The following is a 12500-nucleotide window of genomic DNA, read 5'->3' as shown; positions in this document are numbered from 1 at the left end:
TAGCACGAGTCACTGAAATGAAGTATTAGCATCACACGAGTCACTGAAATGAAGTATTAGCACGAGTCACTGAAACGAAGTATTAGCACGAGTCACTGAAATGAAGTATTAGCACGAGTCACTGAAATGAAGTATTAGCACGAGTCACTGAAATGAAGTATTAGCACGAGTCACTGAAATGAAGTATTAGCACGAGTCACTGAAATGAAGTATTAGCACGAGTCACTGAAATGAAGTATTAGCACGAGTCACTGAAATGAAGTATTAGCACGAGTCACTGAAATGAAGTATTAGCACGAGTCACTGAAACAAAGTATTAGCACGAGTCACTGAAACAAAGTATTAGCACGAGTCACTGAAACGAAGTATTAGCATGAGTGACTGAAATGAAGTATTATCACGAGTCACTGAAACGAAGTATTAGCACGAGTCACTGAAACGAAGTATTAGCACGAGTCACTGAAACGAAGTATTAGCACGAGTCACTGAAACGAAGTATTAGCATGAGTGACTGAAACGAAGTATTATCACGAGTCACTGAAACGAAGTATTAGCACGAGTCACTGAAACGAAGTATTAGCACGAGTCACTGAAACGAAGTATTAGCATCACACGAGTCACTGAAACGAAGTATTAGCACGAGTCACTGAAACAAAGTATTAGCACGAGTCACTGAAACGAAGTATTAGCACGAGTCACTGAAATGAAGTATTAGCACGAGTCACTGAAATGAAGTATTAGCACGAGTCACTGAAATGAAGTATTAGCACGAGTCACTGAAATGAAGTATTAGCACGAGTCACTGAAACAAAGTATTAGCACGAGTCACTGAAACGAAGTATTAGCACGAGTCACTGAAACGAAGTATTAGCACGAGTCACTGAAACGAAGTATTAGCATGAGTGACTGAAATGAAGTATTAGCACGAGTCACTGAAATGAAGTATTAGCACGAGTCACTGAAATGAAGTATTAGCACGAGTCACTGAAATGAAGTATTAGCACGAGTCACTGAAATGAAGTATTAGCACGAGTCACTGAAACAAAGTATTAGCACGAGTCACTGAAACGAAGTATTAGCACGAGTCACTGAAACGAAGTATTAGCACGAGTCACTGAAACGAAGTATTAGCATGAGTGACTGAAATGAAGTATTAGCACGAGTCACTGAAACAAAGTATTAGCACGAGTCACTGAAACGAAGTATTAGCACGAGTCACTGAAACGAAGTATTAGCACGAGTCACTGAAACGAAGTATTAGCACGAGTCACTGAAACGAAGTATTAGCATGAGTGACTGAAATGAAGTATTATCACGAGTCACTGAAACGAAGTATTAGCACGAGTCACTGAAATGAAGTATTAGCATCACACGAGTCACTGAAACGAAGTATTAGCACGAGTCACTGAAACGAAGTATTAGCACGAGTCACTGAAACGAAGTATTAGCACGAGTCACTGAAATGAAGTATTAGCATCACACGAGTCACTGAAATGAAGTATTAGCACGAGTCACTGAAACGAAGTATTAGCACGAGTCTCTGAAACGAAGTATTATCACGAGTCACTGAAACGAAGTATTAGCACGAGTCACTGAAACGAAGTACTAGCACGAGTCACTGAAATGAAGTATTAGCACGAGTCACTGAAATGAAGTATTAGCACGAGTCACTGAAACTAAGTATTAGCATCACACGAGTCACTGAAATGAAGTATTAGCACGAGTCACTGAAATGAAGTATTAGCACGAGTCACTGAAACTAAGTATTAGCATCACACGAGTCACTGAAATGAAGTATTAGCACGAGTCACTGAAACGAAGTATTAGCACGAGTCACTGAAATGAAGTATTAAGCACGAGTCACTGAAACGAAGTATTAGCACGAGTCTCTGAAACGAAGTATTATCACGAGTCACTGAAACGAAGTATTAGCACGAGTCACTGAAACGAAGTATTAGCACGAGTCACTGAAATGAAGTATTAGCACGAGTCACTGAAATGAAGTATTAGCACGAGTCACTGAAATGAAGTATTAGCACGAGTCTCTGAAACGAAGTATTATCACGAGTCACTGAAACGAAGTATTAGCACGAGTCACTGAAATGAAGCAGTATTTCTTGTGTTCCAGACGGTCCGTCATGGTTTCCCGCACCAACCCACGGCGCTGGCGTTCGACCCGGTTCAGAAGATCTTGGCCATCGGATCGAGGTCAGGAGGAGTTCGAGTGTATCTTTCAAAGCTCGAGGATCGAAGGATCTGTTGTTTAAGGTTCAGTTTGTCATTGTTGTCAACGTTGTCTCTTCGTTGAACCTGAAGTTTATCATTTGGCTGCTGTCAATCAAATCATCGCTCTCTGGGGTGAAGGGATGAAGGGGTGAAGGGATGAAGGGGTGAAGGGGTGAAGGGGTGAAGGGATGAAGGGGTGAAGGGGTGAAGGGGTGAAGGGATGAAGGGGTGAAGGGATGAAGGGATGAAGGGGTGAAGGGATGAAGGGATGAAGGGATGACGGGGTGAAGGGATGAAGGGATGAAGGGATGAAGGGGTGAAGGGATGAAGGGGTGAAGGGATGATGGGGTGAAGGGATGAAGGGGTGAAGGGATGAAGGGGTGAAGGGATGAAGGGGTGAAGGGATGACGGGGTGAAGGGATGAAGGGGTGAAGGGATGATGGGGTGAAGGGATGAAGGGGTGAAGGGATGAAGGGGTGAAGGGATGAAGGGGTGAAGGGATGAAGGGGTGAAGGGATGACGGGGTGAAGGGATGAAGGGATGAAGGGGTGAAGGGATGAAGGGGTGAAGGGATGATGGGGTGAAGGGATGAAGGGGTGAAGGGATGAAGTGGTGAAGGGGTGAACACACATATATATACACACAAATGGACACACACATACTTGTATATATATACACAAATGTACACACAAACACAGACACATATATATACACACGAATGTACACACACAAACAAAACATATATATATATACACACGTACACATACACATATATATACACACAAATGTACACACACACACAAAACATATATATACACACACACGTACACACACACATATATATATACACAAATGTACACACACAAACCATGACTCATAAACCAGTATTATGACGGGTTGTGTGCTTGTGTTGGTGTGATACTGTTGTGTTACTGTTGTGTACTTCCTGGACTGACACACACACTGATCTCTTTCAAAAATGGCTCATAATGAGAAACTTTATATTATTATATTCCATGTTTTCCTGTCAATCAAATGAAAGATATTTCACCAGATTTACTCAAATGTCATGACATCCAATAATAAGCTTGTGTAGTTGCCATGGATACATGACCAGGTTTATTATTATTAGGTCAAATGAGCCATGAGTCAAATGAGTCAAATGAATCATTTGAGCGACTCGTTATATTTCATTTGAATTTAATGTTGAAAACCGAACTATATTTTCTAAAATCTACTTAATTTTACTCTTTTAAAAATGTCTTCTTTCTCACATCAGTGACTGATCCTCGTCTGCACTCTCTTCTTCACCTTCTTTTCTTCACCTTCTCTTCTTCACCTTCTTTTCTTCACCTTCTCTTCTTCACCTTCTCTTCTTCACCTTCTCTTCTTCACCTTCTTTTCTTCACCTTCTCTTCTTCACCTTCTCTTCTTCACCTTCTCTTCTTCACCTTCTCTTCTTCACCTTTTCTTCTTCACCTTTTCTTCTTCACCTTTTCTTCACCTTCTCTTCTTCACCTTCTCTTCTTCACCTTCTCTTCTCTCTTCTTCACCTTCTCTTCTTCACCTTCTCTTCTTCACCTTCTCTTCTTCACCTTCTCTTCTTCACCTTTTCTTCTTCACCTTCTCTTCTTCACCTTTTCTTCTTCACCTTCTCTTCTTCACCTTCTCTTCTTCACCTTCTCTTCTTCACCTTCTCTTCTTCACCTTCTCTTCTTCACCTTCTCTTCTTCACCTTCTCTTCTTCACCTTTTCTTCTTCACCTTCTCTTCTTCACCTTTTCTTCTTCACCTTCTCTTCTTCACCTTCTCTTCTCTCTTCTTCACCTTCTCTTCTCTCTTCTTCACCTTCTCTTCTTCACCTTTTCTTCTTCACCTTTTCTTCTTCACCTTCTCTTCTTCACCTTCTCTTCTTCACCTTCTCTTCTTCACCTTTTCTTCTTCACCTTCTCTTCTTCACCTTCTCTTCTTCACCTTCTCTTCTTCACCTTTTCTTCTTCACCTTCTCTTCTTCACCTTCTCTTCTTCACCTTCTCTTCTTCACCTTCTCTACTTCACCTTTTCTTCTTCACCTTTTCTTCTTCACCTTCTCTTCTTCACCTTCTTTTCTTCACATTCTCTTCTCTCTTCTTCACCTTCTTTTCTTCACCTTCTCTTCTCTCTTCTTCACCTTCTCTTCTTCACCTTCTCTTCTTCACCTTCTTTTCTTCACCTTCTCTTCTCTCTTCTTCACCTTCTCTTCTCTCTTCTTCACCTTCTCTTCTTCACCTTCTCTTCTTCACCTTCTTTTCTTCACCTTCTCTTCTCTCTTCTTCACCTTCTTTTCTTCACCTTCTCTTCTCTCTTCTTCACCTTCTCTTCTTCACCTTCTCTTCTCTCTTCTTCACCTTCTCTTCTTCACCTTCTCTTCTTCACCTTCTCTTCTTCACCTTTTCTTCTTCACCTTCTCTTCTTCACCTTCTCTTCTTCACCTTCTCTTCTTCACCTTCTCTACTTCACCTTTTCTTCTTCACCTTTTCTTCTTCACCTTCTCTTCTTCACCTTCTTTTCTTCACCTTCTCTTCTCTCTTCTTCACCTTCTTTTCTTCACCTTCTCTTCTCTCTTCTTCACCTTCTCTTCTTCACCTTCTCTTCTTCACCTTCTCTTCTTCACCTTCTCTTCTCTCTTCTTCACCTTCTCTTCTTCACCTTCTCTTCTCTCTTCTTCACCTTCTCTTCTTCACCTTCTTTTCTTCACCTTCTCTTTTCTCTTCTTCACCTTCTCTTCTTCACCTTCTTTTCTTCACCTTCTCTTCTCTCTTCTTCACCTTCTCTTCTCTCTTCTTCACCTTCTCTTCTTCACCTTCTCTTCTTCACCTTCTTTTCTTCACCTTCTCTTCTCTCTTCTTCACCTTCTTTTCTTCACCTTCTCTTCTCTCTTCTTCACCTTCTCTTCTTCACCTTCTCTTCTCTCTTCTTCACCTTCTCTTCTTCACCTTCTCTTCTCTCTTCTTCACCTTCTCTTCTTCACCTTCTCTTCTCTTCTTCACCTTCTCTTCTTCACCTTCTCTTCTTCACCTTTTCTTCTTCACCTTTTCTTCTTCACCTTTTCTTCTTCACCTTCTTTTCTTCACCTTCTCTTCTCTCTTCTTCACCTTCTCTTCTTCACCTTCTCTTCTTCACCTTTTCTTCTTCACCTTCTCTTCTTCACATTTTCTTCTTCACCTTCTCTTCTTCACCTTCTCTTCTTCACCTTTTCTTCTTCACCTTCTCTTCTTCACCTTTTCTTCTTCACCTTCTCTTCTTCACCTTTTCTTCTTCACCTTCTTCTTTCACCTTCTCTTCTTCACCTTCTCTTCTTCACCCTTTCTTCTTCACCTTCTCTTCTTCACCTTTTCTTCTTCAACTTCTCTTATTCACCTTTTCTTCTTCACCTTCTCTTCTTCACATTTTCTTCTTCACCTTCTCTTCTTCACCTTTTCTTCTTCACCTTCTCTTCTTCACCTTCTCTTCTTCACCTTTTCTTCTTCACCTTCTCTTCTTCACCTTTTCTTCTTCACCTTCTCTTCTTCACCTTTTCTTCTTCACCTTCTCTTCTTCACCTTCTCTTCTTCACCTTCTCTTCTTCACCTTCTCTTCTTCACCTTTTCTTCTTCACCTTCTTCTTTCACCTTCTCTTCTTCACCTTCTCTTCTTCACCTTTTCTTCTTCACCTTCTTCTTTCACCTTCTTCTTTCACCTTCTTCTTTAACACCTTCTTTCACCTTCTTCTCTCGCCTTCTTCTTTCACCTTCTTCTTTCACCTTCTTCTTTCACCTCCTTCTTTCACCTCCTTCTTTAACACCTTCTTTCACCTTCTTCTCTCGCCTTCTTCTTTCACCTCCTTTCAGCTTCTTCTTTCACCTTCTTCTTTAACACCTTCTTTCACCTTCTTCTCTCGCCTTCTTCTCTCACCTTCTTCTTTCACCTTCTTCTTTCACCTTCTTCTTTCACCTTCTTTCACCTTCTTCTCTCGCCTTCTTCTTTCACCTTCTTCTTTCACCTTCTTTCACCTTCTTCTCTCGCCTTCTTCTCTCACCTTCTTCTTTCACCTTCTTCTTTCACCTTCTTCTTTAACACCTTCTTTCACCTTCTTCTCTCGCCTTCTTCTTTCACCTTCTTCTTTCACCTCCTTTCAGCTTCTTCTTTCACCTTCTTCTTTCACCTTCTTCTTTAACACCTTCTTTCACCTTCTTCTCTCGCCTTCTTCTCTCGCCTTCTTCTTTCACCTTCTTCTTTCACCTTCTTTCACCTTCTTCTTTCACCTTCTTTCACCTTCTTCTCTCGCCTTCTTCTTTCACCTCCTTTCAGCTTCTTCTTTCACCTTCTTCTTTCACCTTCTTCTTTAACACCTTCTCTCGCCTTCTTCTCTCGCCTTCTTCTTTCACCTTCTTCTTTCACCTTCTTCTTTCACCTTCTTTCACCTTCTTCCCTCCTTCATGTCGCGTCTGATTCTTAAACCAACAACATCATGACAACATTCCGAGAGTCTGATGATATTTGTACTGCTATGACGCACGTTTCTTCTCATCTCCATGTTTTCCTTCGACTTCCACTCAAGTCTGAACCTTTGTGACACGTGGATCCAGGTCTTGCTGCTGGAGATGCTGAGAAGGTCCAGGACTGAAAGGTCAACTATTAATAGACTCTGACAATTATCAGGGAAATGCCAGCAGCATAAAGTCCTCCTACTGCTGCGACCACAACATGCAGGTGTTTATGATCCTGAAGGAAGGTTGAGGTTCTAGTTCCTCCTGAAGGACAGAAGCTCCTGACGCTGTGAGGAAGAATAGAATCATCTTCTCTTCTAGTTCATGAAAGAAGAAAGTGTCATAAAATATTCTCATCTTAAAAATATAAAATGAACACAATTCAAATGGGTTCAAACTGATTTCCTTCATGATAGTCTCAAGATTATAATGTCTGTCCTTGAACTCACGGTGACCCTGGAGAGGTCTGCAGGTTTCACTGAAGACTCGTCGATGGTGATGTTTGATGGATTCGTTGCACGAGGAGACTCGCGTGAGGGAGGAGGTGAGAAGAGCTTATGTAACGTCAGTAACTCAGAACAATCGCAGGAGGTTTAGGAAGAAGTGATCAGATCTGAGGCCTGTGTGATGCTCATGGAGCACATGACGTATGAGGAGCTTCCTTGAGGATCTGAAGAGCAACGATGATGAGGATCACACCTGTTGTAAGTGGAGCTACGATCACACCTGTTGTAAGTGGAGCTACGATCACACCTGTTGTTAGTGGAGCTACGATCACACCTGTTGTTAGTCGAGCTACGATCACACCTGTTGTTAGTCGAGCTACGATCACACCTGTTGTAAGTGGAGCTACGATCACACCTGTTGTTAGTCGAGCTACGATCACACCTGTTGTTAGTCGAGCTACGATCACACCTGTTGTTAGTCGAGCTACGATCACACCTGTTGTTAGTGGAGCTACGATCACACCTGTTGTTAGTGGAGCTACGATCACACCTGAGGTTAGTGGAGCTACGATCACACCTGTTGTTAGTGGAGCTACGATCACACCTGTTGTTAGTGGAGCTACGATCACACCTGTTGTTAGTCGAGCTACGATCACACCTGTTGTTAGTCGAGCTACGATCACACCTGTTGTTGGTCGAGCTACGATCACACCTGTTGTTAGTGGAGCTACGATCACACCTGTTGTTAGTCGAGCTACGATCACACCTGTTGTTAGTGGAGCTACGATCACACCTGTTGTTAGTGGAGCTACGATCACACCTGTTGTTAGTGGAGCTACGATCACACCTGAGGTTAGTGGAGCTACGATCACACCTGTTGTTAGTCGAGCTACGATCACACCTGTAGTTAGTCGAGCTACGATCACACCTGTTGTTAGTGGAGCTACGATCACACCTGTTGTTAGTCGAGCTACGATCACACCTGTTGTTAGTGGAGCTACGATCACACCTGTTGTTAGTGGAGCTACGATCACACCTGTTGTTAGTGGAGCTACGATCACACCTGTTGTTAGTGGAGCTACGATCACACCTGTTGTTAGTCGAGCTACGATCACACCTGTTGTTAGTGGAGCTACGATCACACCTGTTGTTAGTCGAGCTACGATCACACCTGTTGTTAGTGGAGCTACGATCACACCTGTTGTTAGTCGAGCTACGATCACACCTGTTGTTAGTCGAGCTACGATCACACCTGTTGTTAGTCGAGCTACGATCACACCTGTTGTTAGTGGAGCTACGATCACACCTGTTGTTAGTGGAGCTACGATCACACCTGTTGTTAGTCGAGCTACGATCACACCTGTTGTTAGTCGAGCTACGATCACACCTGTTGTTAGTCGAGCTACGATCACACCTGTTGTTAGTGGAGCTACGATCACACCTGTTGTTAGTGGAGCTACGATCACACCTGAGGTTAGTGGAGCTACGATCACACCTGTTGTTAGTGGAGCTACGATCACACCTGTTGTTAGTGGAGCTACGATCACACCTGTTGTTAGTGGAGCTACGATCACACCTGAGGTTAGTGGAACTACGATCACACCTGAGGTTAGTGGAGCTACGATCACACCTGTTGTTAGTGGAGCTACGATCACACCTGTTGTTAGTGGAGCTACGATCACACCTGTTGTTAGTGGAGCTACGATCACACCTGTTGTTAGTGGAGCTACGATCACACCTGAGGTTAGTCGAGCTACGATCACACCTGTTGTTAGTGGAGCTACGATCACACCTGTTGTTAGTGGAGCTACGATCACACCTGTTGTTAGTGGAGCTACGATCACACCTGAGGTTAGTGGAGCTACGATCACACCTGTTGTTAGTGGAGCTACGATCACACCTGTTGTTAGTCGAGCTACGATCACACCTGAGGTTAGTGGAGCTACGATCACACCTGTTGTTAGTGGAGCTACGATCACACCTGAGGTTAGTGGAGCTACGATCACACCTGAGGTTAGTGGAGCTACGATCACACCTGTTGTTAGTGGAGCTACGATCACACCTGTTGTTAGTGGAGCTACGATCACACCTGTTGTTAGTCGAGCTACGATCACACCTTTTGTTAGTGGAGCTACGATCACACCTGTTGTTAGTGGAGCTACGATCACACCTGTTGTTAGTGGAGCTACGATCACACCTGTTGTTAGTCGAGCTACGATCACACCTGTTGTTAGTGGAGCTACGATCACACCTGTTGTTAGTGGAGCTACGATCACACCTGAGGTTAGTCGAGCTACAATCACACCTGAGGTTAGTGGAGCTACGATCACACCTGTTGTTAGTGGAGCTACGATCACACCTGTTGTTAGTGGAGCTACGATCACACCTGTTGTTAGTGGAGCTACGATCACACCTGAGGTTAGTGGAGCTACGATCACACCTGTTGTTAGTCGAGCTACGATCACACCTTTTGTTAGTGGAGCTACGATCACACCTGTTGTTAGTCGAGCTACGATCACACCTGTTGTTAGTCGAGCTACGATCACACCTGTTGTTAGTGGAGCTACGATCACACCTGTTGTTAGTCGAGCTACGATCACACCTGTTGTTAGTCGAGCTACGATCACACCTGTTGTTAGTGGAGCTACGATCACACCTGTTGTTAGTGGAGCTACGATCACACCTGTTGTTAGTCGAGCTACGATCACACCTGTTGTTAGTCGAGCTACGATCACACCTGAGGTTAGTCGAGCTACGATCACACCTGTTGTTGGTCGAGCTACGATCACACCTGTTGTTGGTCGAGCTACGATCACACCTGTTGTTAGTCGAGCTACGATCACACCTTTTGTTAGTGGAGCTACGATCACACCTGTTGTTAGTCGAGCTACGATCACACCTGTTGTTAGTCGAGCTACGATCACACCTTTTGTTAGTGGAGCTACGATCACACCTGTTGTTAGTCGAGCTACGATCACACCTGAGGTTAGTCGAGCTACGATCACACCTGTTGTTGGTCGAGCTACGATCACACCTGTTGTTGGTCGAGCTACGATCACACCTGTTGTTGGTCGAGCTACGATCACACCTGTTGTTAGTCGAGCTACGATCACACCTGTTGTTAGTCGAGCTACGATCACACCTGTTGTTAGTGGAGCTACGATCACACCTGTTGTTAGTCGAGCTACGATCACACCTGTTGTTAGTCGAGCTACGATCACACCTGTTGTTAGTGGAGCTACGATCACACCTGAGGTTAGTGGAGCTACGATCACACCTGTTGTTAGTCGAGCTACGATCACACCTGTTGTTAGTCGAGCTACGATCACACCTGTTGTTAGTCGAGCTACGATCACACCTGTTGTTAGTCGAGCTACGATCACACCTGAGGTTAGTGGAGCCACGATCACACCTGTTGTTAGTCGAGCTACGATCACACCTGTTGTTAGTGGAGCTACGATCACACCTGTTGTTAGTCGAGCTACGATCACACCTGTTGTTAGTCGAGCTACGATCACACCTGAGGTTAGTGGAGCTACGATCACACCTGAGGTTAGTCGAGCTACGATCACACCTGTTGTTAGTCGAGCTACGATCACACCTGTTGTTAGTCGAGCTACGATCACACCTTTTGTTAGTGGAGCTACGATCACACCTGTTGTTAGTCGAGCTACGATCACACCTGTTGTTAGTGGAGCTACGATCACACCTGAGGTTAGTGGAGCTACGATCACACCTGTTGTTAGTCGAGCTACGATCACAACTGTTGTTAGTCGAGCTACGATCACACCTGTTGTTAGTGGAGCTACGATCACACCTGTTGTTAGTGGAGCTACGATCACACCTGTTGTTAGTGGAGCTACGATCACACCTGTTGTTAGTCGAGCTACGATCACACCTGTTGTTAGTGGAGCTACGATCACACCTGTTGTTAGTGGAGCTACGATCACACCTGTTGTTAGTCGAGCTACGATCACACCTGTTGTTAGTCGAGCTACGATCACACCTGTTGTTAGTCGAGCTACGATCACACCTGTTGTTAGTCGAGCTACGATCACACCTGAGGTTAGTGGAGCTACGATCACACCTGTTGTTAGTCGAGCTACGATCACACCTGTTGTTAGTCGAGCTACGATCACACCTGTTGTTAGTCGAGCTACGATCACACCTGTTGTTAGTGGAGCTACGATCACACCTGAGGTTAGTGGAGCTACGATCACACCTGAGGTTAGTGGAGCTACGATCACACATGTTGTTAGTCGAGCTACGATCACACCTGTTGTTAGTGGAGCTACGATCACACCTGTTGTTAGTCGAGCTACGATCACACCTGTTGTTAGTCGAGCTACGATCACACCTGTTGTTAGTCGAGCTACGATCACACCTTTTGTTAGTGGAGCTACGATCACACCTGTTGTTAGTCGAGCTACGATCACACCTGTTGTTAGTGGAGCTACGATCACACCTGAGGTTAGTGGAGCTACGATCACACCTGTTGTTAGTCGAGCTACGATCACAACTGTTGTTAGTCGAGCTACGATCACACCTGTTGTTAGTGGAGCTACGATCACACCTGTTGTTAGTCGAGCTACGATCACACCTGTTGTTAGTCGAGCTACGATCACACCTGTTGTTAGTCGAGCTACGATCACACCTGTTGTTAGTCGAGCTACGATCACACCTGTTGTTAGTCGAGCTACGATCACACCTGTTGTTAGTCGAGCTACGATCACACCTGTTGTTAGTCGAGCTACGATCACAACTGTTGTTAGTCGAGCTACGATCAAAATATTTGACGATCAAAATATTTACTAAAGCACAAACAACATCCTGTCAATCACCAGCTTATCAATGTGATCGATCACCTCGTCAACACATGAGAGTCACAGAAAAATCTCATTAATGATGCAAATTATGCAAATGATGCATACATCATGCAAATGAATGAAGACATGCTTGACGTCAATGTGTTAAACAAGTTTCAACATATAAACCAATGATTTATTAACACAAGTGACAACAAATGTCTTAAATCTTCTCATTGAAAACAATAAGATAACATCATTGACCCCATTAACCTCATTGACCTCATTGACCCCATTAACCTCATTGACCCCATTAACCTCATTGACCCCATTGACCCCATTGACCCCATTGACCTCATTGACTCATTGACCCCATTGACCCCCATTGACCTCATTGACCCCTGATCTCTATTAATATTACTTACTTACATACACATGCACATATATACACACACACACACACACACACACACACACACACACACACACACACACATACACATATATATACACACC

The 12500-nt window shown here is 43.9% G+C and overlaps 1 protein-coding gene across 11 annotated transcripts in view; it reads left to right on the top strand.

Annotated features, from left to right (window-relative positions):
* The window catches only part of stxbp5l (syntaxin binding protein 5L), an 81398-nt gene that overhangs the window by 10871 nt on the left and 58027 nt on the right, over window positions 1-12500 (top strand). For all 11 annotated transcript variants that reach the window (XM_087804739.1, XM_087804737.1, XM_087804733.1 and 8 more), the window contains exon 2: window positions 2129-2226. In XM_087804739.1, the coding sequence (XP_087660865.1) occupies window positions 2129-2226 (98 nt within the window). The remainder of the gene's footprint in view (window positions 1-2128; window positions 2227-12500) is intronic.

The sequence above is a fragment of the Callionymus lyra genome, chromosome 12, assembly GCF_982586985.1.
Source record: "Callionymus lyra chromosome 12, fCalLyr1.hap1.1, whole genome shotgun sequence".
NCBI lineage: Eukaryota > Metazoa > Chordata > Actinopteri > Syngnathiformes > Callionymidae > Callionymus > Callionymus lyra.
This window is presented reverse-complemented; position numbering and strand designations above follow the sequence as displayed.